This window comes from Carya illinoinensis, chromosome 2, assembly GCF_018687715.1.
Source record: "Carya illinoinensis cultivar Pawnee chromosome 2, C.illinoinensisPawnee_v1, whole genome shotgun sequence".
In the NCBI taxonomy this organism is placed as follows: domain Eukaryota; kingdom Viridiplantae; phylum Streptophyta; class Magnoliopsida; order Fagales; family Juglandaceae; genus Carya; species Carya illinoinensis.
This window is the reverse complement of record NC_056753.1, coordinates 29,106,158-29,127,716: the sequence shown is the minus strand read 5'-3', so window position 1 is coordinate 29,127,716 and position 21,559 is coordinate 29,106,158. Positions and strand designations below refer to the sequence as shown.

The 21,559-nt window shown below is 34.6% G+C and overlaps 2 protein-coding genes and 1 long non-coding RNA gene across 6 annotated transcripts; all 3 read right to left on the bottom strand.

Moving 5' to 3' along the window:
* Nucleotides 1-3,984: 3,984 nt before the first annotated feature.
* LOC122300715 (stAR-related lipid transfer protein 7, mitochondrial-like) lies at nt 3,985-9,171 on the bottom strand. The gene is made up of 6 exons (XM_043111569.1): nt 8,675-9,171; nt 7,016-7,181; nt 6,237-6,413; nt 6,042-6,125; nt 4,833-4,914; nt 3,985-4,721 (listed from the first exon to the last, which is right to left on the bottom strand). Exons 1-6 carry the CDS (start codon nt 9,037-9,039, stop codon nt 4,297-4,299), a joined length of 1,299 nt encoding a protein of 432 aa, XP_042967503.1. The 5' UTR covers nt 9,040-9,171; the 3' UTR covers nt 3,985-4,296.
* Nucleotides 9,172-12,694: 3,523 nt separating this feature from the next.
* On the bottom strand, nt 12,695-13,995 carry LOC122300713. Its single transcript, XR_006240066.1, has 2 exons — nt 13,456-13,995; nt 12,695-13,344 (listed from the first exon to the last, which is right to left on the bottom strand). It is a non-coding gene; the product is annotated as an uncharacterized LOC122300713 (long non-coding RNA).
* A 1,777-nt stretch (nt 13,996-15,772) lies between these two features.
* Nucleotides 15,773-20,797, bottom strand: LOC122300712 (protein WVD2-like 3). Of its 4 annotated transcripts, XR_006240065.1 has the most exons (9): nt 20,638-20,797; nt 18,603-19,170; nt 18,389-18,477; nt 18,172-18,265; nt 17,979-18,050; nt 17,623-17,733; nt 16,947-17,259; nt 16,282-16,553; nt 15,773-16,156 (listed from the first exon to the last, which is right to left on the bottom strand). XR_006240065.1 is itself a non-coding variant. In XM_043111561.1 (8 exons), the coding sequence occupies exons 2-7, from the start codon at nt 19,164-19,166 to the stop codon at nt 16,954-16,956; spliced, it is 1,236 nt and encodes a 411-aa protein (XP_042967495.1). In that variant the 5' UTR covers nt 19,167-19,170; nt 20,638-20,797; the 3' UTR covers nt 15,773-16,156; nt 16,947-16,953. The 4 variants fall into 4 exon arrangements, 3 of the variants coding, with proteins under 3 accessions (XP_042967495.1, XP_042967496.1, XP_042967494.1); XM_043111561.1 differs by lacking the exon at nt 16,282-16,553; XM_043111562.1 differs by lacking the exons at nt 15,773-16,156; nt 16,282-16,553 and adding an exon at nt 20,460-20,547 and having other exon boundaries at nt 16,764-17,259; nt 20,638-20,794.
* Between the last annotated feature and the right edge of the window lie 762 nt (nt 20,798-21,559).

The window sequence follows — 21,559 nt, the reverse complement described above, 5'->3', positions numbered from 1 at the left end:
TTTGATGGGTGTCCAATCAAAGCTTTTGGGAATGAGAAGAGAACCAATTAAAGAGACAGAATAAGATGGATGAGCAAGTTGGCAATTTGGAGGAGATTCTAATACCTATTTCCAAAAGAATAGATGAGGTTGGGGAAGCATAAGGTCCCCAGTTTCCAAAGAAATCAGTCTCAAGCATTTATTTTTGGACCATTTCATTACATCTATTATGCTACAGTACTCATGCCCCGGCCCCATATACTCTCTCTCTCAAGCTGATGTTCCATAAGATGCCAAGAAGCCCCTGCATAAGTGCATTTACTGTTTGTTGAGATGCTGCCTTGTGTACAATCACGAATCATCCACAACATCAACAAGCTCTCTAATTTCCCCCACGAGAGGTTTTGACCAGAAACATTTAGTGTATGTGCAACTTGTCGTTGATGAGGATAATGATCCACTTGATAATGCTGTATAACTAGAAAGGGATGCATCCCATCAAAAAAAAAAGCATGCATGGCACAGAGCATGCCAGTATTTGTTATTGGGACGGTGCCAGGCACCGCTAGGCAAACTATTTTTTTTTTTCAAATAATTTTTTAATACTTTTTAATATTTTAAAAGAATATAACAAATTTATAATAATATTAAACAATTTTTTCTTAATCATTAAGAAAAAAAAAAAAAAAAAAACCAGCAATGGCCTCCAGTCGGAGCCACCAGCGGTGGCTAAAGCATTTTTCTTGTTATTTCTTGGTTAGATCATATGACAATCGATCTGATAATATATATATTATCTAGAATGAGATGCTATCTTTATTGTAAAATTATCATTTGTCTAAAAAAACTTAAATTGATAAGATATGATAGGTTTTATTATTTATATCTTTAATATTTATCATATCTTTAATTATTATTGTGTTATTATTTTTTTTACATATATTTAATAATTAAAAATTTATTTAGTATCTTTAATTTATTTCTTAATTTACAATTAAAAAAAGAAAAATTCAAAACATAAGCTCAGACACTATAATTTTTTTTTTCCTTTTACCAAATGTTTGATATATAAATAATGAGTAGAAGATTTCAATTAGTTTAAGAATAATAAATCTAAAAGAAAATTAAAAAATAAAAAGAATAAAAAAAAAGATATGATGTATGGTGTGTCATCTTATGAATAGTAAAACTAAAAAAAATATTCTAAACATAATAAGTTGGAATTGATTAATTGAAAAAATCACTTCTGTCTAGACAGAGAAGCTCTGCCTTCTCTCTAGAAAGAAAACCGATCCTTCCGAGTGCTGTTGACAGAGAGGAAGGTAAATCTCGGCTTAACCTTCCTCTCCATTTTCTTTTCATTTTCCTATTCCTTTTCACTACCTTTTTGTGTATATGCTTCTATGATAGTGTTTTTTCACCAGTTTGGATTTTTTCAAATCCACAACTCTCTGGCTATGAATAGTTGATACATGCCCTACCACAATGTTCCTCTCCTACCAATCTACTAGGACGACGTGGAATTGCACTCAAAATGTTGGCGCGTGATCCTCATGTGAGGCTTGTTTCCGCGTGTGGCTTCCATGCTCCATTAGTTCTGCCGGCTACACGCAACGTATCAGCAAACTTTCCACCCTCCGATCATTTAGATCGGCATGACCCCATCTCTATTCCACCGGCGTGTGATCCTCACACGTCACTCTTAAGGAACATGTTGACTATTTCACCACTGCATATTTGCTATTTCAATGCCAACCTATCAAGATTATTGCTTTTCCTAATTGGTAATATTGTGAAAAAGAATAAGGAGATCACCAACAAATACCTCAATACTTTCAACTATAATGCATCTGCTTGTACTGCCTCCAGCAGTGGCTTACTTTCAAAACGTATTTTAAGATGGTACACTCTTTGTAAGATTTAGATAAAAACTAAGAAATTAGTCTCAAAATTTTTTTTTTATTCTTTATTTTTTTTAACCTTTTTTGCATTGTAATTATTGTTTTTGAGTGCTTTATTAAGGAACCCTATTCTCTCTAACTTATATTATTTTTTATTTTAATAAAATTAACTTGCTTAGAAAAAAATAAAAAGTTGGAATTGATTAATTTTTTGGTGTAGATAAATAATTGATGCAGCCATTTACGTCCAAAAAGTAAATGGGAGGGAGTTAATCAGGGGGCAATAAATTGTTACCAACACAACCTACGTACGATTTTTTGGAATCAACTTTTTGTGTCGTTGTTTTGTAAACTCCGTCGCAACCCATCACAATTATTATCAAATGTGACAACGTGGGACATCCTTCTTAAATTTAATACGAATATGTTATAAAATTAATGAATATGAGTTTAATGTTAATGTATTTGAGTTAAAATAGGTTAATTTATTAAGACACTATTTATAAATAGGTTAATAATGTGTCAACCTACTTAACACAAAATTAATTTATTTTGATCATTTTTAAATTTATTTCAAAATTAAAATTTTATTATTGTTAAATTGTAATATTAGTATTTCTTAATATGTTTATATTTTTATTATTTTTATTATTAGGATTGTAGTTTTAGACCTATACTATTTATTATTGTATAGTTTATAATATTAGTTTTATTATATGTTAAAATTTTAAAAATATTGATATATATTTTTAAGATATTGTGATTTTTAATAAATATAAATTTTAACTTTTATTTAAAATTTTATTAATCAGGTCAAATTAGTTTATATTTTAGTTGAACTAATTTATATAAAATAAACGAGTTTAAATGAACCAATTCATGTTTATATATTTTTACTTAATTATTAAATAAATTTAAATAAATGACATGACACTACCCGTTATTTAATGCTATTGTAAATTTAAATTTTATGTAAAATATATCAATTTATAAATTTAATTTATTATTATTACGAAGACAGGCGTGAGTGGGTATAGTCGGTACTAGTTGTTGTCCGAGATCAGGCTACGTCTGGGGCCCTTTGATAAGCCTACTTGTCTTAGTGGATGATTGGGCTAAAGTTGGTAGGCCCACATTCGGCGGCCAGCTATGCTATTTTACTATTATTGTGAATGCAAGTGGACCAGATATGGGTTTGTTTGATAGATAAGAGTCTATTATTTTCCAACCAGTGATTGAGATGGAACATACAACTATACATTGGTTCAACATCTGTATCCATCTGACAACTCATTTGACTTTGCATCTCCTGAAAGAGCATGAGTTGATGATAGACTTGAAAAGCAACAAACTACAAAAGTTTTTTTTTTTTTTTTAAATAATCATATTTTAAATTAATAATATTTATATAGATTATTTTATAAAAAAATATCCTTAATTTAAAAAAGAGTTATAATAATAGGATGGAATTTCGATTCATTGACTACTAGAAGTCTAGAAGGATAAGCAAAATTACAAAAAAGTTTTTATAAATAAAAGAAAATGAAGAAGAAAAAGAAGCAGCTAACCTTGGTTCTGTTTATCCGTACAAAATGTTTCTCTCAAATCCGCTCCATTCATGATCCCCCAACAGTTTATCTGTTTCATTACAACACTCATAAGATGATTATTTTTCCTAAAGAATATGTCGGTAACAGAAGAGAAGAAGCAGCAGAGGCAACTATTGGTCAGCAGTGTGAAAAAAGGGGTAATCTTAGAGGGGAAAGAGAGGAGACTTTTCAAGGCATTGGGTTAATTTTCAGCAAAGCAGCAACTCCATGAACCTCCACCTCGTGATCAACCAAGCAATTCACACTCCATATTGCCCTGGAACCCAATCCTTCACAGTTGTACTTTCGGAGTTGCATTAGGATTTGGTTGAGAAAGATTATAGTTCACTCGTGAGCCCTAGCAAAGTAGTTCTTCATTTTACGGAATAATGGTGTAAACATATATAATCCAAGTCTCCTGTTAGTTTCATTTAGAAGAGCACATCCATTTTTGCTAAAATCTATAGGAGCTCATGGAATATAATCTCAAGCGCGTATTTGAAAAGAGAGTGAAGTGACAATATAACGGGAGATGTCCTGTTACTAGACAACCCTGATTTTTAAAGGAAAATAAAATGAGTACAAAATGAAATTACAATATCTGGTAATTAATTACCACAACCATCTACTTCAAAGGTATGGAAGCTTTGAGATGGTGCTAAATCCAAGCCAATCAACCGAGGTAACATGTCTCCAATTAGCCAGAATTTATGTCCAAAGAATCATTTTTATATCGTATGAATAAATAACAATCCATGCGTTTTTTTTTTTTTTTTTCATGAATCATCAAAACAGATAAAGGAAGGTGTATTCTCATAGGCATACTCTCACCTCCGTGCGAATCTCTGCCCTGCTCCCAGTAACAAGGCTCTACCTATTGCACCCGAGCAAAGTCCAAAAACAAGTGCCACGGTTCCACCCATAGCTAACCATTTCCAAGCAACACCATATTCTCCTCGTCTCTTGTCATCTACAGCTTCATCTTTTTTCTCTTCACCAGAAGCTGGCTCTAAAGACTCCATGCTTCCTCCACCCAAAGATATCTTTGTGGTAATTACGCTTCTAGGAAGAGAAGCCTCTGACTTCCTCGCATTCTGATATGCTCTCATGCCAGAGTGCACTTTCTTGACAGCTCCCCACATTCCATGACGGACTCCCAACTTCGCCACATCCTTGGGAATCCCCATGTCTTCGTAATGTATAAGGGTAACCTCACATGCAGACAATTGTCCATCTCCCTTACGAGATTCCACTGCATACATTTTCCAAAATCAGCGAAGGAGGTGACAGCGATGTCATTGCTAAGATCTGCTAGTGCTCATGACATTGTTGCAAAAATCAGTTAAATAACTAGCACTCTTACCGGCCTTGATAACCCAACTAGAGAAATATAGCTCGACACGTCGAGGATTGACACGCTTGGGCAAAGCTGGATATGGCACCCCCTACAATAGTGTAAGCTCACATATTATGATATAAGACCTAGGCCATCATATATTATTACCCCATGTATATTCTATTTTTAATATGCAGTAAACATACGAGTATAGTTAAAGACAGAGACACTGAACCAATCAACATGGCGCAATAAAAACGAGATTCAAGATAATTAGTGAAAATCTAATACCACCAAAAATGCATTATAAGATATAAGACCGAATTGACAAAGGAAACTAATAAAATGCATAGCCATTTCATTCTTTAATCAAGTCCTTTTTTTTTTTGCGGGGAGTAACGGGGTCCTCTATTTCAGGACTAGATTCAATACCTTCATCCTTGGCTGAAAAAAAGTGCAGTACTTTCCTCCCATGGTTTAATCCAAGATGCAGTCAAATGATTAGAGAAACAGGCTATACGGGAAGAGGTCCCCGAGGCTACTAAATGAAAAACTACATTATTAGGTAAGTTGAAGTCCTTTGCTAGGTTGCCCAAGGGAGACAAAATGTAAAGCTGCAAAACAGAAGTTCCTTATACAAGAAGTGCAACAAGGTCATTCATAAACACTACATTACCATTTCTTACTACAGCACAGTGGTGTTTTACAGGGACAATTAAGTGTCTTGATCAGACTATTTTTGGGGTTCATTTCAAGCCTAGATTAAACAAGAGCTGAAACTCCGAATACATGAAAGAGCCCAGAAGATTCAATTTGTTCAAAACTGTCTGTTAAAAGCAACAGATCTACTTTCTTTGTCAAAAAACCACCACAGGTCCTTTCACCCCAAAGAGGGATTTTGATCAGCTGATAATTTAAGATAATATACAAATTACATGTGTGGTACCCCGTAGTGAGTAAGTATAGGTGGTAAATGAGATCCCACATTGCTTGGGAGGGAGAAGTTCAATTATACCATTAACTAGTCCTTTTACTAGATGTGACTTGGACTTCCTTGGGGGTTACAACATGTTTCTTCCCTATTGTAACCTTATTAATACATTACAAAAGTCCAGAGGACTCAACTCAATCTCTTTGGTCATAACATGCTACATGGGTCTGTTTCTCAAAAAAGGATTAAGAAGCAATAGAGGACAAAAGATTGCTGTTCAATAAAAAATATGTTGAAATCAATACCTTTGTTACACAATAATAAGTCTTCCCTGCCTCCCATATTCTTCGACCAATGATATATTCTCGATCACTGCAGAAGAAAGGGAACTGCAAATAACATAGCAAATTGAGGTATCAATACATACAATGAATGCTCTAAAGAGTTGTATTACAAAGCCAAGACATAATACAAGTCTGCAAATCCTTTGATATACCAACCTTTTTTATCCACTGAACAATCGTTGTCCCAGTATGTGGGCACTCTTCCAATATTTTGAAGTATACAAGCATAGGATCCCATTTAGGTCGAAACTCATCATCCCAGAAGTAATCTCTAACTACATCTGGAGTCGCATCCTCAAAGACAGTTCTACTGCGGTATACAGTTGGGCCAGTCTGATAACAAAATCACCATCAGATACTGATACACGATACAGTCCAACTACAACAAGCATAGGAAAGACACAAAATAGTGAAGAGAAGTACAACTGAAAGATTCATTTTTTTTTATAAGTACAACTGAAAGATTCATGATTGAATATATAATTATACAAAAGAGAAGAAACAGATTAAGAATGGGCAAACTACTTGGGGCATCAAGCTTCTCAAGTCTCTTTAAAAGCACAAATTTATATGTTAAAACATGAAAGAAGAAAAAACTTATGTTGTCTGTCATCTAACCAAGAATACAAAGTCCCAATGACCACAATGAGAAACAGAGACCCTGCATTATATAGATCTCAGAATGAGGTATCCCAGGATATAAATACATTTCAGCAAATGCCAGTTATGCATGCCGAACATATAACATTCGACTGAAGATTGCAAGAAAATGGAAAAAGATGAGCATATGAACAGTCTAATCATATTAATTACTAATGGCATGAGCGCCAATATTCTTCTCAGGTGCAATACAGTTAGATGACACTTGTGCACATCATTTCAGTAGATGAAGAACAGAGAAGATAGATGTGATGATAATCAAGGTAAGAATCTACCTCGGGCTCATGGCGCCAAGCTTGGTATGCAAAGTTAGGAGTAGACCTATCCATCATACTCTGCCATTCCAGCTCTCCACCCTTCCCTTCAAGAAGATGCAATAGGTGTTCTAAATCATTCTCTGTGACAATGTCCTGCACTCGCCCCTCAGCTACTGTGGTGGGGCTGCAGGAAAGTTAAGGTATCACAAACCAATTAATTCATGAATAAGATACAGCACTATTCCAACACACTGCTGGATTTTGAGAGTAACAATTTTTGCAAAAGCACTAATAGATTAAACGTAAGGCATTATAGTATGGCAATAGAAAGTTTTAAATCTGGAGATCTTTTCATTCCTTTGCAAAAGTGGCTTATTATCCCCATGCACAAGCTCTACCAAACTTGACAGTTGTCTTGATGAATATATATATATTATCATTCCATAAAAAATCACAAAATCAAATCATTTCAAACCAAATGCACAACTAACATTGATAAAAGAAAACAATTTAGATTGGAAAAATGACCTCAATACTTGTATATATATAAAATCTAAAAGGCATTTCCACTTCCACACCATGCATGATACAACAAGCATCACATACTACTTCACAATTTAGTTAACAACCATTTTTTCTAAACTTTTTCTAGTTGCTTATACGTCATAGACCAAATATACAACACAAACAGCAATCATCAATACTTACTACTGACAAATACATATTGCAATCAAGTGAAAATACTATAGAATCTATCGGAAGCACCAAGGATAAGAGTAATGTTTCATTCAAGTCATAATCCAAGACCTTTATTGTAATAGCCATACAAGCATTTTCAGCAAAATTTTCCATATCTCGTCCAGTAAAATTGCTTTGAAAAGGCTTAAAATATTTATATTTCCAGGTCCTGTGACAAGCAGAATAAAAAAAAGCAACCTCTAGATTTTATTCTTTAAGTTAAAGCACTAGATTAGATCAACACGCTCTCCTCAATAAACCCGTCAATATGATTGATAGAACAGTGAAGTACCCAGTACTCCCCAAAACCAGCCTCCAGTTCAATATATTATCGATCAACCACAAAAATACAATATGGTGCTTCCAAGGCATGTAGCTAGTCTCTCATACTGGGTTACGAGTGTATAAGAAACTCAAGTACCAACCTTTTAATCTTTGGATGAGAATCAAATCACTCTTTATTTTGAGAATCTATGCCCCTAACTCCTATAGGACAACATAAGCTCTTGCTGTCCCCCGTTGGCTCCAAATTCCAAAAGATGGCCATCTCCACACATTAAACCCTGGTAGCTTACATTCAAAAGTATGACATCTAAATTCCTAGGTCTCATTTAAAAGATCATCGAAAGCAATTGTGCCACTCTTACCCACAATCTGACAACTTATATGCATGCAAAAAGGATATTTATAAATGCGTCCCCCCACCAGTTAGCAGATAATTATTTCGTGAAGCAGAATTGCATTCAGACAATCCTAGTATCTAACTAAAACAGTACATAAACTTTATTAAAAAAAAAAAAACAATGTGAAAACGAACGCCAAAACCAAACAAGCCAGTCTCCATATATAACAGACAACCCTGAGAGACAATATTTGAAAACACAACAAAATAAAAATAATGCAAAAAAAGTAGAAATAGAATTGAAAAAGAAAACTCACCCAAGAGCATCTAGAATTCCTGCGGGGGAAAGCTTTGAAGTTGGCGACGAAGGCGGCGATCCCTTGCTTTTGCGTTGGAAATTGGACCAAATGGTCCGGCAAACGGAAAAGGCAGAGAGGGCCGTGAAGGCGAGCCAGAGGCGGCGCGCTCCGAAGCCTGGCGGAGCGGTCCAGAGGAAGCGGAACTTAGGGCGGAGGCCGAGGAAGACGAGGCCAGTCCACCTGGGGCGCCAAGACCAGCCAATGACTAGACCGATCATAACGGCCAGCCATATCGGAACTGCGCAGAGCAAGATGTCAACGAATGTCTCGGCGATTGAAGGTCGCCTCAGAAACTCCACAAGATCGAAGAACGGCTCCTCCATTGCTCCAACTTCCCTCAAAACCCCGATCCTCGTGTACTTCTTCCCCGAAGATTGGTGAGAAACTGAGGCGTTATCTACATGGACCACGAATCCTCTCTGCAACACCAAGCACGAGAGTTAGACGAGGGCGGGTTGGGTCATTAAAACGACGTGGCAAAGTATAAGCCGTCGATGGGGCTGCTTTTGGGAGGCGGTGGTCTTGTAAGCTGGAGGTTGAGATGAACGCGGTTGGTTGAGCGCGGGGGTTTGTTTTGTTAATAATTTTTCAATTTTAGGATAAGATTTTCTTTCTCATTACTCCTATTTCTTTTACTGTCGGATATATTTTTTCTGCTGTCTTTGTAATTGAAAATAATATAAATTTTTTATATAGAAAATAATATTTTAGTTATTTCATATAATTTATATGAAAAATAATATATATTTTTTTATATAGAAAATAATATAGATATAACTCTTTAAATAATTTTTTTAAATGAGATATTTTTATACTTATAAATAATTATAAAAAAATTCTAGGTATATCCATAATTTTATTTAAATTATAATCATTTTAAAAGTTAGGTGTTATCACGTGGACAATATGGCATGCTAAAAGTTTAAAATTGTTTTCAAGTTCTTCTGATACAACCGCAAACCAACTATGGTGTAATATGCTGATGTGGCATTTTTGCCACGTTAGATGATATATTAAAAAAAAATGAAAACGAACTCTCTCCCTATTCGCCCACTCCTCCTATTTCTACCCTCTTGTTGGGCTCCTCGTAGATCCTGCAACCATCGATTGCAATGAGGATGGTGGTTTCCTCATCAAGGCATGATGTAGTAGCTTGCTCTCAAACTTTTTTAAGTACGAGTTGGAAACTTTCCCTTAAAAATGAATTTATGGTTCACAACATGTATGAAGAGGGAGGGGGGAATGGGGAAGAAGAAGAATGATGCGGGAAAATGACTTTATATTTGCAAGATTATAGGTTTTTGATAAAAAGAAATGATATAGATCTGATGTCTCAAATATGATTTTATTATTTAAATAGAATCCTAAAACAGAATAAACTTTAAAACTCAAAAATAAAAATAAAAAATCCGTGGCCACATCCTTCTAGTTGAACCTTTATCCTTCCACCTTTCAATCCCACTACGGACCCCGAAGCTCAAGGATGTCGTCGGCGATCTTTGAAGGCTTCAAAGCTTTCAATCCCACTTTCAATCATTTATGTACATAGCTTTAAAGGCTTCAATCGATTGTGAAAGGAGATGAAGATAAAAATGGAGGATTACCACCGACAAAATTGATAGAGAGAGGGAATGAAAGAGAGAGAAGCAGAAAAAAATAAATGTTTTTATCAGAAGATATACCTCTTACATGGGATTTTCCAATTGCAACAAGAGTTTCTCATTATTTTCACTTATATTATGACACTTGACAATTGCTAGTAAAATTATTTAACTTATATTAAGTAATTTATGAATTTATATGTGATATTTTCATCTTGTTATAAGATGTCGTATTATCAAAAGTAATTGCATGATCATTAATTTGGATGATACGAAATCTATAATAAGATGAGAATATGGTACGTATTCGAAGTCAAAATCATGAAATATATAAATATATATAGTTTGTTCGACTTTTTCACGGCAAGAAGAACCCACCCTAATGCAATGTACATATATATATCCTACAAAAATAAGAATGATTCATGATATAATGTTATCTGATCTTATATTAATCTAACCCTACAAACATATATATTAATGTCCTGTATATTTTATTTAATATAATATTGTGGCATACAATTACATTGATGACGTATACGTTCCTCCCAGAAAAAAAAAAAAATGAAAAATGTACAAAGGCTAGAGTGGTCAGTCCATCCCAACTAGGGCTGTAATCGAGTCGAGTTTTGGCTTGCTGAACTTGAGCTCGACTCAAAATACTCGAACTCGAGATTTTTTTTAATTTTTTGTTCGAGCTCGACTCGATAAGTTGAAATCTCAACTCGAGCTCGAGCTCAAGTTCGTCCCACAAACGAGTTTGAGTCGAGTCGAGCTCGAACTCGAACTTGAATTATTTTTTTAATAAGATTTAATAATTAATAAATTAAATAAATAAATAAATAAGAATTAATATTGAATTTATACAATTAACAAGTAGAACCTCTATTAAATTATAAAATTTTAAAAAATTTATAAATAATTAATATCTAACTAGTTGATATTTATCCAAAATAACAATATATTATATGCTTACATATATTATTAATACATATACTTAATATAATAGAATATATCTATTTCATATATGGTTTCCACGTACTAGTATATGAAATTATTAAATTTTATCAACTAATTATTATACAAATTATAAAATATACCTATGAAGTATATTTACTATATAGACATAAGTAATTAGAATACATATTATATATTTAATTATAAAAGTGGTATGCTTATATTATTAGCTAATACATATATACATGCATAGGTGTATGTATATATTTATTAATATATGAATGAGTTTTAATCGAGTCGAGTTAACGAGTCGACTCGAGCATAAACGAGTGAGGCTAAACGAGCCTTAGTCGAGTCGAGTCGAGTCGAGTCGAGTTTTGTCGAGTATGTGTTATTTATAAATCGAGCTAGCATTTGCTTTAACAAACGAGCTTTTTTTTTTCATGAGTCGAGTTCGATTCGAATTTAACCAAGCGAGTACCGAGCGAGCTATCGAACAGACTGGTTCATTTACAGTCCTAATCCCAACTAGGGAGATGGAATCACAACTTTTACGTTGCTAGTAAAACTTGTGCATTGGAAAAGTTTGTGATTGTGATGGCCAACCAATTAAATCACTCCTTCACCCTTTTAAATCATGGGCAGGGAGTGCTTTTCCTCCTATTTTTCAATTTGCTGTTGGATGCTTTATAGAATTTCCAAACGGTCAATCACCAAAAAAGTAGTAGAAATTATTAATTTGGGAATCCATGATTTTACCATTTTGATAAGGAATTCCAAATAATTGATAGCTCTATGCGACATAGAAATTACTTTTTTTTTTTCTAATTCATATTTGAGATGTTCACTCGTCTTAATTCTTACAAAAATCTCAAATTACTTATTTTTTATTGGTAGAATTTCAAACTAATTTGTATAATTCAAAATAAACTTCTTATCAAGAGTCTGTACACTTTTAAAATGAATCGAGACGTTATTCTCATATAGAGTTTATTCTAACTTCTTTCATTATGATTCTTGCGGGTATGTCTATGCTTTGCAAAAATCAAGGAGAAGGCTAAAGATCAGAGTGTTATGATTGTTAGGGATCTAGAGCAGACCCACATGGTAGAATTTAATTTAGGTATTCCAAGCACGTACAACCTGACCTCATTAATGGATGGGTAGGTCGATCTGACCCACATCGTGTTTAAAAGTATTAGCTAGGAATGGACCAAGACTATGGAGATTATATTGGCTATCATCATGATGGGCAGTCTTAAGGTGAAAAAGGGAGTAAATTCAAAGCTCAACTTTGATATTGTCTTCGCCAAAGAATATCTTCCCCCACCGCCGGCCCTCTTATGCAACACATAAAGTGAAAGCTCCAGCTTATATTCTTTGCAACTCTCTGCAAGCAAAGGCAATTTGGCTACAATTCTTTCACGAAAAGATCAAACACTACTTTATTTGCTTGTTTTTTTTTCGCCTTTCCAGTCATATTTTCACGCTGGATTTTTCAACGAATTTGTTAAAACAAAGTTGTGCAGACTTGTAAGGAGGGAGCATTTGAAACCAAATCCTAGAAAATATCCAACGGTTTGTAGTGATCCCCTTAGCTATACTTTTTCACCCTCTTTCTTGGGCTTTTTCCCCTATCTATTGATAGTTGTATACTCTTCCCTACTAACGTTATTCTAGCTGAACCAGGCTCTCAACTATACCCGCCACAGCCGCCTTTGTTAGCTTCGATGACCTGCCTTCCCCAGACAAGAATACTTGGGAATTGACTGCTATGGAACAACCAATTGGTTGTGACAGAACGGAGAATGGGAATTTGCCTGAACTTTCTCTTCCTGGGAGCCGTGCCGTGAGACTACCTAACCGGTGCCAATTGGGATCTCCTTTCTAGGGACAAAGAAAGAAACCGTCTCGTGGTCTCACCAACTTCATGCGCAACGCGTTGCTCAGACAGCTGATAGCGAACGGTTTATGGCACGTTCAGAAGTTCCGAGGAACCGGGCACCAGCTCTCGACAATTAATTGATCATCATGTCCAACTGAATTTTCCTCTCATCATGAACAGATTTCCTGCACAATCTTTTGCGGTTAATATATAAATCCACCAATATTTTGCATGATAATTGATGAAGTCTTTCTTTTGATCAAGGAGATCAAAATCAAGGCTATGAATAAATGCACCTGTTCGTATAGCCATACTCCAACAGCTAGCTTGACTGCCGGCATAGCTCCTTCGCTTGTCATTTCCGTGAGAGAAAAAGGGAGAGATGCATACATAGAGTGCAAGAATATATAATTGATATGGGAAGGAAGAGATTAGTGAGAACTACTTACATGTACTTGAAAAAGCAGAAGAAATATGCAGTGAGAATATTGTTGAAAGTGTTGATGTTTGGGCTTCCATTGATCATTGCATGCATGAAATTAAGTTGATCTCTAGCGCCCATTAGTACTACTGATGAGTTGGGGGGAATGAAGCCTGGTCCGACATCATTTGATTTATGATTCTGATCATCTGTACTGCTTCAAATGGTCTCGAACCAGACAGCATTCCCCTCAACTATTTCATGGTTAGACGAAACAGAGACTGGTTAGACGAAACAGAGACAGAGATCAGAGAGACACAGAGAGAGAGAGAAAGAGTTGGAGAGGACTGTTCGATTTTGAAACGGCCATGCATTTCATGGTCCTATATATACGTGGGGAAGGAGGAGTTTTCTTCTTTTTGGTTGGACGGGTGACGTGGATCTCAGTTTCCGAAGCTCCCTACGAGACTTTACAGTATTTATCTTAAACATTCTAGGCTGTGCACTTTTTTAAAAAAAATTAAGGTATCTTATTAAAAATATGATTTTTTCTTATAAATTTTAGATTTTTTTTATTTTAAATAAATATGTAGAGTTTATATATTCTAAGACTACAAATATCATAATTTTTCTGAAATAAAACAACTTCGGCTAAGTTTGGTACTCGCAACAGCACTTTTCCCTAATATTTTAATCTGGCAAACTTTCCTTAGGTCACCCTTGTTTTTAACACCACCCGATCAAATTCTACTCATCTTGCATGCATAGACAAACCAAAAACGTTTTGATCTATTGTCACAATGTTGTTTTTTGTCGACACAGCCAAACATATCTTTATTTAGGTTCTTAATTAAGAATATATATGAAAACTGTTACAGAAATAAAGAGATTATATAAAATAAACTTACAAACTGATGTGACTTCATGAAATTCGTTAGTTTTGCTTTATAATAAAAATAATTTTACAATATGACATACCATATCAAGTCATATTAATTTGTGGGTTTATTTATATGTAATCTTTTTATGGTTAAAGTATTTTCTAATATATATATATATAGGTAATAAGATGTCAAATGAATTGAAAAGTACATACAGTTTGGTGGGAGAAATTAAGACCACTAGCCAATGTTAATAAATATGCCGTTCAGATTGGGGCAATATTATGATCAGGTCAAACCAAACTTGTTTTAGCATCTAAAATTTAAAAGACTACCAAAAACTCTATCCTACCAGCCTTGCCATCTTTCACTAAGCATTGAAATCATGTGGCATACATACACACATACACACACATATAAATACACGTGCTTCATCTCCGTCCGATTGATCGATATTATCACGATCGATCAATATTGCATAGAGGGAGTTGATCATGTTACTGTTGAATCAGAATATATCAAGCTTAAAGGTGAAATGTGTACGATAATAGTCTTAATTACCATGGTGCTTATAAAAGGAGGTCTCTTTTGTCCCACTCCCACTCGAAGAAAAGGGGAAGATGAGATATGGCAGAATCTTCAATATTGATGAAGGGCATGCCCCCCAAATAGTACTACTCCGAGCTTATATGGAAAGAAATACAGGTTGGTCTGTTAAAAAAGCTTGAGCTGATTTTTTGTAAAAGATCGAAATATTAGGAAGATATATATGTGCTTTAAATTGTTTGAGATAATGTCAAGAACCTACCTCCCATCACGTGTTGCATTTCATGTTCTAGATGGTGCTAAAAGCAATTTGGTTCAAGATTTAAAAATGCATCTAATTCGATATGAAAAAGAAAAAAGAAAAAAGAAAAAAAGAAAAAGGTTATACGAAATTAATTGGTTATGATATTACAACCAAATACAACACTGAAATCAATTGGTAATTACCAGCGTTACAATTGAATGCTTCACCCAAATTACATCTTTTTAATTCAAACAGCTCAAGATTTATGTGGCTGCCTAAAAGCAAATGAAATATTTTTTAGACAATTGGGTTTAGAAATGAGATGAGATGATTTTAGATAAAAGATAAAATTTATAAAATATTATTAGAATATTATTTTTTAATATTTTTATTATTTTGAGATTTGAAAAAATTGAATTATTTATTATATTTTATGTGAAAATTTAAAAAAATTGTAATAATGAGATGAAATAAAATTAGAAAAGATGAGATGCTTTCTGAATTTAAACGAACAGTCCAGATGAATAACCATTCTTGAAACAAATTAAATTTTTAAGAGCACTATTATCTGCACGGATTACTCGTGACATAAATAATACAGACATGGCATCGTCACGCCAGCTTAGTCAACGGTTAATGCCGACAATTTGCCCGACATCGCAGCATGCCAAGAAGAAGGTTGACCAAGCCGACGTAGAATGCCACTCAGGCCATGCACGGCCGTATGAGCACAAAATTATTGCAATTTGACAAGGGATGAACTTGAACCGATGGGTTTGTACTTCGTAGTCCAGATAGGCGATGTTCATAGTTGGTGAGTATATTGGGATGGATGTTCGCTAAGCTTGCCCCCGTTAATTCGTAGATCAGAAAAAAATTTCTGTGATTTCCAAACTCATTTTTCTCTGCAACCAAACACGGTTTTAATGCTAATCTTGGAAACTCTTTTTCAAAAACACACAAAATATCAGAATCACTAAGAATCAAGAACTTAAAGAAGAGCTGATTTTGGAACCAGCATCATTTTTACCAGCAAGTTTTGCTCCCATAAACGGGGTATGGTGAGCTCAGAAAAGTCATCTTTGCTACTGCGTGATATCTAAGAAGCTTTGAAACGACGTGCTTTACGCTCCATAGTGTCCTTTTTTTAGCTTTCGCTTTATGAGCTTTTCATAATGAGGCTCACCATAATCACGCAAAAGATGGATTTCCAACACAGCAAAGAACAACTTAACGGGTCCCTTAGGCTTAACTCTATGCTCCTCCCACACTACCAAGTAAAATGGTCTTCCAGAAAAGAATCTTCATTGGAAACAAAAACTTAGATAATTATGTTTACATAAATACTATTTTGTACGATATCCCAAAAGAAAAGGAAAACAAAAACAAAAAAAAAAGTCGAATCCTAATCAGGTCATCCTGCTCAGAAAATTAATTAGATGGGAATCACTAGCACGAAACACTTCATTTCTGATCTAGCAGATAAAAATTCAGCGGATGTTATAGCCAAAAGAAAAGAAAAGAGGAGTCCTTTTTTATATATAAAAATAACTTACAAAATTTACGCATCATACATTAAATAAAGCACTGCAACGAGTCCTTGCAAGTTTAAGGAAATAACTTAATTGTTTAAGCAGTCACAATAAAACTAGAGAAAATGAAGGCCCATTTCCCTTTTTAAATTAGAAAACTCACCAGAAACTCAAGAATGGACGTCGTAGTCCACATCCCCCTGACCATTTACCATGGTCGCATTTGATTCGCTTATATCTTCCATTTCTTTCTGTTCATCATTGAATTTCCAAGTGGCATTACCATTCTGGAAGTTGCTCTGCTTCCTAAAATTATTGGGGCCATTGGTGGTGGTCTCTTCTTTGTAAATACCAAGGCTCCGACGATTTTCCCAAGCACAAGCTCCTTTCACTTTTTGTTCATGGGATGAACTGACTGCATTACTGCAGCTCTTCCTTCGGCCAAGCTTTGGTGATTTTGCACGAGTTGGTGGCAGCTACAAAATCAAGTTTTTAAGCTATCACGTATAAAGAGACAAGCAGTTATGATAGATTTTTCCTACTTCCGTCTACATTAAGACAGCCATTTTTTTCTGTCGTTTTTTATTTGTAAACTGCAAGAAGTTAGAAGTTCAAATACCGGCTCAAAATTTCTATAATCTTCATTAGGCGGGAAAAAAAAAATTAGAACAAATCTATGGGCATGCAAACAAGTACATAAGAGGGGAAAACCAAGTAAAACAAAAGAGGAAAGAATGCCAAACATAAAGATTCTAGGAGATCCAGAAAGGAATTTAAATCTGGGAAAGATCCTATACTTATATATGATAGCACAAGAATGAGAAAGGTCCATGCAGTACCTTCTTAAGTTCAGCCTTAGGTGGAGGTCCCTCAAGGTAGAAGCTTGGCATTGGGTTTGCCTTGAACATTAAGCTCTTCCTCAGTTGTCTAATAGCTGCATCTTTCTCTTCCTTAACAATTCAAAATTGATGAAGAGGACAAAGGCAAAGCTATAATACTAGAATTAAACACCTCGACCATACAACATTAATACACAGAAATGAGTGAGGGAAAAAGTTTAGAAAGAAACCCTATCTCTTGACCATCATGGAGAGAGGGGAGGGAAAAGAAAAAAGAGGGGGGGGGGGGGGGGGGGGGGGAAGGATGGGGGCGAGTACTAAATACTGGTTTAAAGTAGCTAGAGAGAGTATCCTACCTTTGTCCTCTCTTCACTTTGGTTTTTCTCAGCTTCCAATGCTTGGTGTTTCTCCTCTAATTTTGAATAAAACTGAAAAGATGGCAATATGGTAGGGATGTGTGATTTTGCATTTAGGGAGTGTCATAAACACGGTACTTATATTCAAACATAAAAAGGAACTTCACATGTAAAGTTCTGAAGAGGCAACTACCTCCTTCCGCTTCTCAGCACGCTCCATGCATCTAAATGTTGGAGCTGATGCAACAGTTGGCTTGGACTTAATTGCCCTTGCAGATCTTGCAGTGCTATGCAAAGTCAAGGAATGAAATAAATTTCATAACAGGGAGAGAAACAAGAGACACAAGAAAAATAGAAAAGAAGCAAGAAGTAAAACAAGTAAAATCAGACTGCAAGGGGTAAGAGGATACGAGGAAGCAACAGAACAAGAATCTTCTTCATCAGGATGCTTCTTGTTATTAGGTTGCAGTGGCTTCCTCGGTACCAGTTCTGATATTTGCTGCAGTAACATACAGAAGTTTCAAGATAAAGAATTTATTTATAACTCGATGGCTGTGGTCTTATGATATTTCTCTTTATTCAAAAGGCAGTTTTACAAGAAATCCAACATCGGTCAGAAGTTACCTGATTGAGCTTTATGATATTTGGATGTCTCACAGTGTTTGCATTAGACAATTTATTCAGACGGGTGCCAAAATCAGGTTGTGCACCACCAGAAGAAAGTCCATATGAGGCACGCTTTTCAGTTGCTAGGGAAAATGGCTGTGGAACAGTGTGTTTTGTTCGAGCATTTGCAGCAACAGATCTGGATGCTTGCTTGACAGAAATTTGTGACTTATTGTTGTCCTTTTTCTTCTGGGTTTCTGATTTTACACTTTCCTTATGCAGACCAGCTTTGACATGTGAGTTTACTACATTCTGCTCTTCCTTATATTTCTCATTATGACAGAATTCAGAAACCTCTACTGAGTTTTCAGTGGTACATTCCTTCACATCATATTCCTTTGCTTCAGTACTCTCTTCTGTACTTTGGATTTCAGGACCCTCGTTAATAGGCTCATATGACTCTTGCCCACCATGATGATTGGGATCAGGTTCATGATCTGAATCATGGGAAACACCATTTGCATAAACTATGACACAATCTGGCTCCTTGTCCAAACAAATATCTGTAACTTCTATCCCCATGGCACTGCAATAAAGAAACATAAGTCTCACATTCTCACTAATTGTTCCATGCTTTCATGCCACAAAGACGTCTGCATGCAAACTGCCAATCCTTACTTTTACTTATCCAAATTTGTTATGATTTCTATGTTACCAAGTTGCTAATTGAGATCGTGGTTTATGCTAGAATCATGTAAATGGTAGATAGAAAATTAGTATTACATATGAAGAATATTTATAATGTAGCATCCAATACCGTTCTCTTTGATAAGTTTTCAGGAAATTCTATTGACCAAGAAAGAGAGTGAAGACTAATCTTGTAGAGACTTCTTCCAAGAGAAAAAAACAAAACTACATGAAATTTTTTTATATAATTTTAAAGATCACAGAATACAAGGTACACCTCGAGTAGCAAACAAAAGAAAAGGAAAACAAACACAGAAAAGTCTGCTAATCATTATATTTGGGTTAATGCCCTGCCCAAGCAGGTATTCATGACAGCAACCGTCTTCCTATAGGCTATATGCTCGACCAAAGCCTTCATTATAGAAAGTGGATTTTTGAACATTGTTTTCATTCACCACACAAATATAGCTGATATAAATTGTAATTTTTTGGTAAAAAGGAAATCACGGAAATTATAAATACGAATGAAAGAAAAGGCTGAGCTCAAAAGAAATGAGATTTCATTTGATGGGGAGAAGGTTACAAGTACTGCTTCTTCATCAATATTGTAAGAGTAAAGCAAGTTCAGCACAAATAACAGACAACAGGCACACACACTCAGATATAGTAAATGACAAGGTGGCATATTGGCAACAGGGAGATTATTGTATCATTAAAGCCAATACTTCAGTAATTCTATAACAAATCAAGAAAGGAGATCACTCATCTGCTGGATTCAACTTTACAGCATCCATCAAATGTAAAAATTTCAGCTTGAATCTGCATTTCTAATGCATAAACACATGACATATGTATGTTTTCATATACACATAAAAAACACATAACGGATTAAACTCAACCAGAGCAAACGGATGTATTAGGCTTTATTGAGCAGGGATTCCTGTTCTTCTGAAATCGCAGATTGACGAGAACATAAAACGAATATATCCTCGAGATTATAATCCAAATAAAAACAAGGTCCAAGGAAATAATAATCGAATCATAAATCTAACATTTGATTTTTGTTTTTTTTTTTACTTGATTTAGCATCCGACATTTTCACAACAGCCAAACCAAGCTTCAAATAAATAAACAACATTTTCGAATCGAATCACTGTGAAGAGACAGAAATGCAAGGAAAGGCAAAACCAGAGAGAGGTAGAGGTCAAAGAACGAAGAATAACAAGCAACGAAACGACACCGCACGGATCGAGGCATTGAATGTTTGAATTTAGAGCTGCATTTTCAGGCATGCACGAGGGATTAGCAGATCCGAGAGGAGCAGAGAGTGAAGCAAAGAGAATGGCAAATGCCGTAAATAACTCACGGTTATGTTCCGGTCTGTAAAAAGTACGGAGGCTCGCTATCTCCGGTAACCGGTCTCCGGTGCTAGACCCCTTTGGCCTTATCCAGCTGCTGCGAGTCTCTGTCTTTCTGTCCGTCTCTCTGTGCCTTCGAGTGCGCTTTTGTTTTATTGCAGTGCCTCGTCGGTGCTCGCGCCGTCATTTCACGGCGTAACGTTGCTTTAATTTTGAAAAGAGTAAAATGTTAGAGTTTTGCTACATACAAGTACAGTTACGCACTAATCTATGTATCAGTATTAATTTATTCATATTTAAAATTTTAATTAATACTGTTTTCAATAAAATTTACTTTTTGACCAATCACATCATATTGATGCACAAATTAATATACAATTATACTTATAATTATATTTTTTCAAAATGTTAATACCAGCATGTACGTACGTCTCTTTTACGGTTTTACCACCACCGTTCTGATTTAGAGATTAAAAAAAAAAAAAAATTAGAAGCTCATAAAGAAAGAAAAAATTATTAGAGATAAATCATTTATTATAGAAGTGTTAAATTCACCAAAAAGATTAACGTTGCAAAATATGAAATTTATTAAAATAAGTGCTAGAATATTAAAGCCTCGTTTGGATAGACATTTTAAATTAAACGAGATGTGATGTTTTGTTAAAAATTTAATAAAATATTATTATAATATAATTTTAAAAATTTTATTTTGAGATTTGAAGAAATTAAATTTTTTATTATATTTTATGAAAAAATTTTAAAAAATTATAATAATTATATGAGATAAAATATAATAATTTGTAACCAAATCATTTCTAAATAATCAAAATACTAACTCGACTATAATTAAATAGAAAAATAAAGAACGTAATCATTCCGGAATTTTGAACATCCTACCTCCAAAATTCAAACAAACGAAGCGCCATTTGG

Excerpts from the sequence above, each read along its gene's own strand:
- LOC122300712 (XM_043111561.1), bottom strand. The coding sequence starts at position 19,166 with ATGGGGATAGAAGTTACAGATATTTGTTTGGACAAGGAGCCAGATTGT. Across the intron at positions 17,734-17,978 it reads AAAGTGAAGAGAGGACAAAG|GAAGAGAAAGATGCAGCTAT; the intron begins GTAGGATACTCT and ends TGAATTGTTAAG. Across the intron at positions 17,260-17,622 it reads CTAAGGCTGAACTTAAGAAG|CTGCCACCAACTCGTGCAAA; the intron begins GTACTGCATGGA and ends TTGATTTTGTAG.
- LOC122300715 (XM_043111569.1), bottom strand. The coding sequence starts at position 9,039 with ATGGAGGAGCCGTTCTTCGATCTTGTGGAGTTTCTGAGGCGACCTTCA. Across the intron at positions 6,414-7,015 it reads CTTGGCGCCATGAGCCCGAG|ACTGGCCCAACTGTATACCG; the intron begins GTAGATTCTTAC and ends TTTTGTTATCAG. Across the intron at positions 4,915-6,041 it reads CTTATTATTGTGTAACAAAG|GGGGTGCCATATCCAGCTTT; the intron begins GTATTGATTTCA and ends ACACTATTGTAG.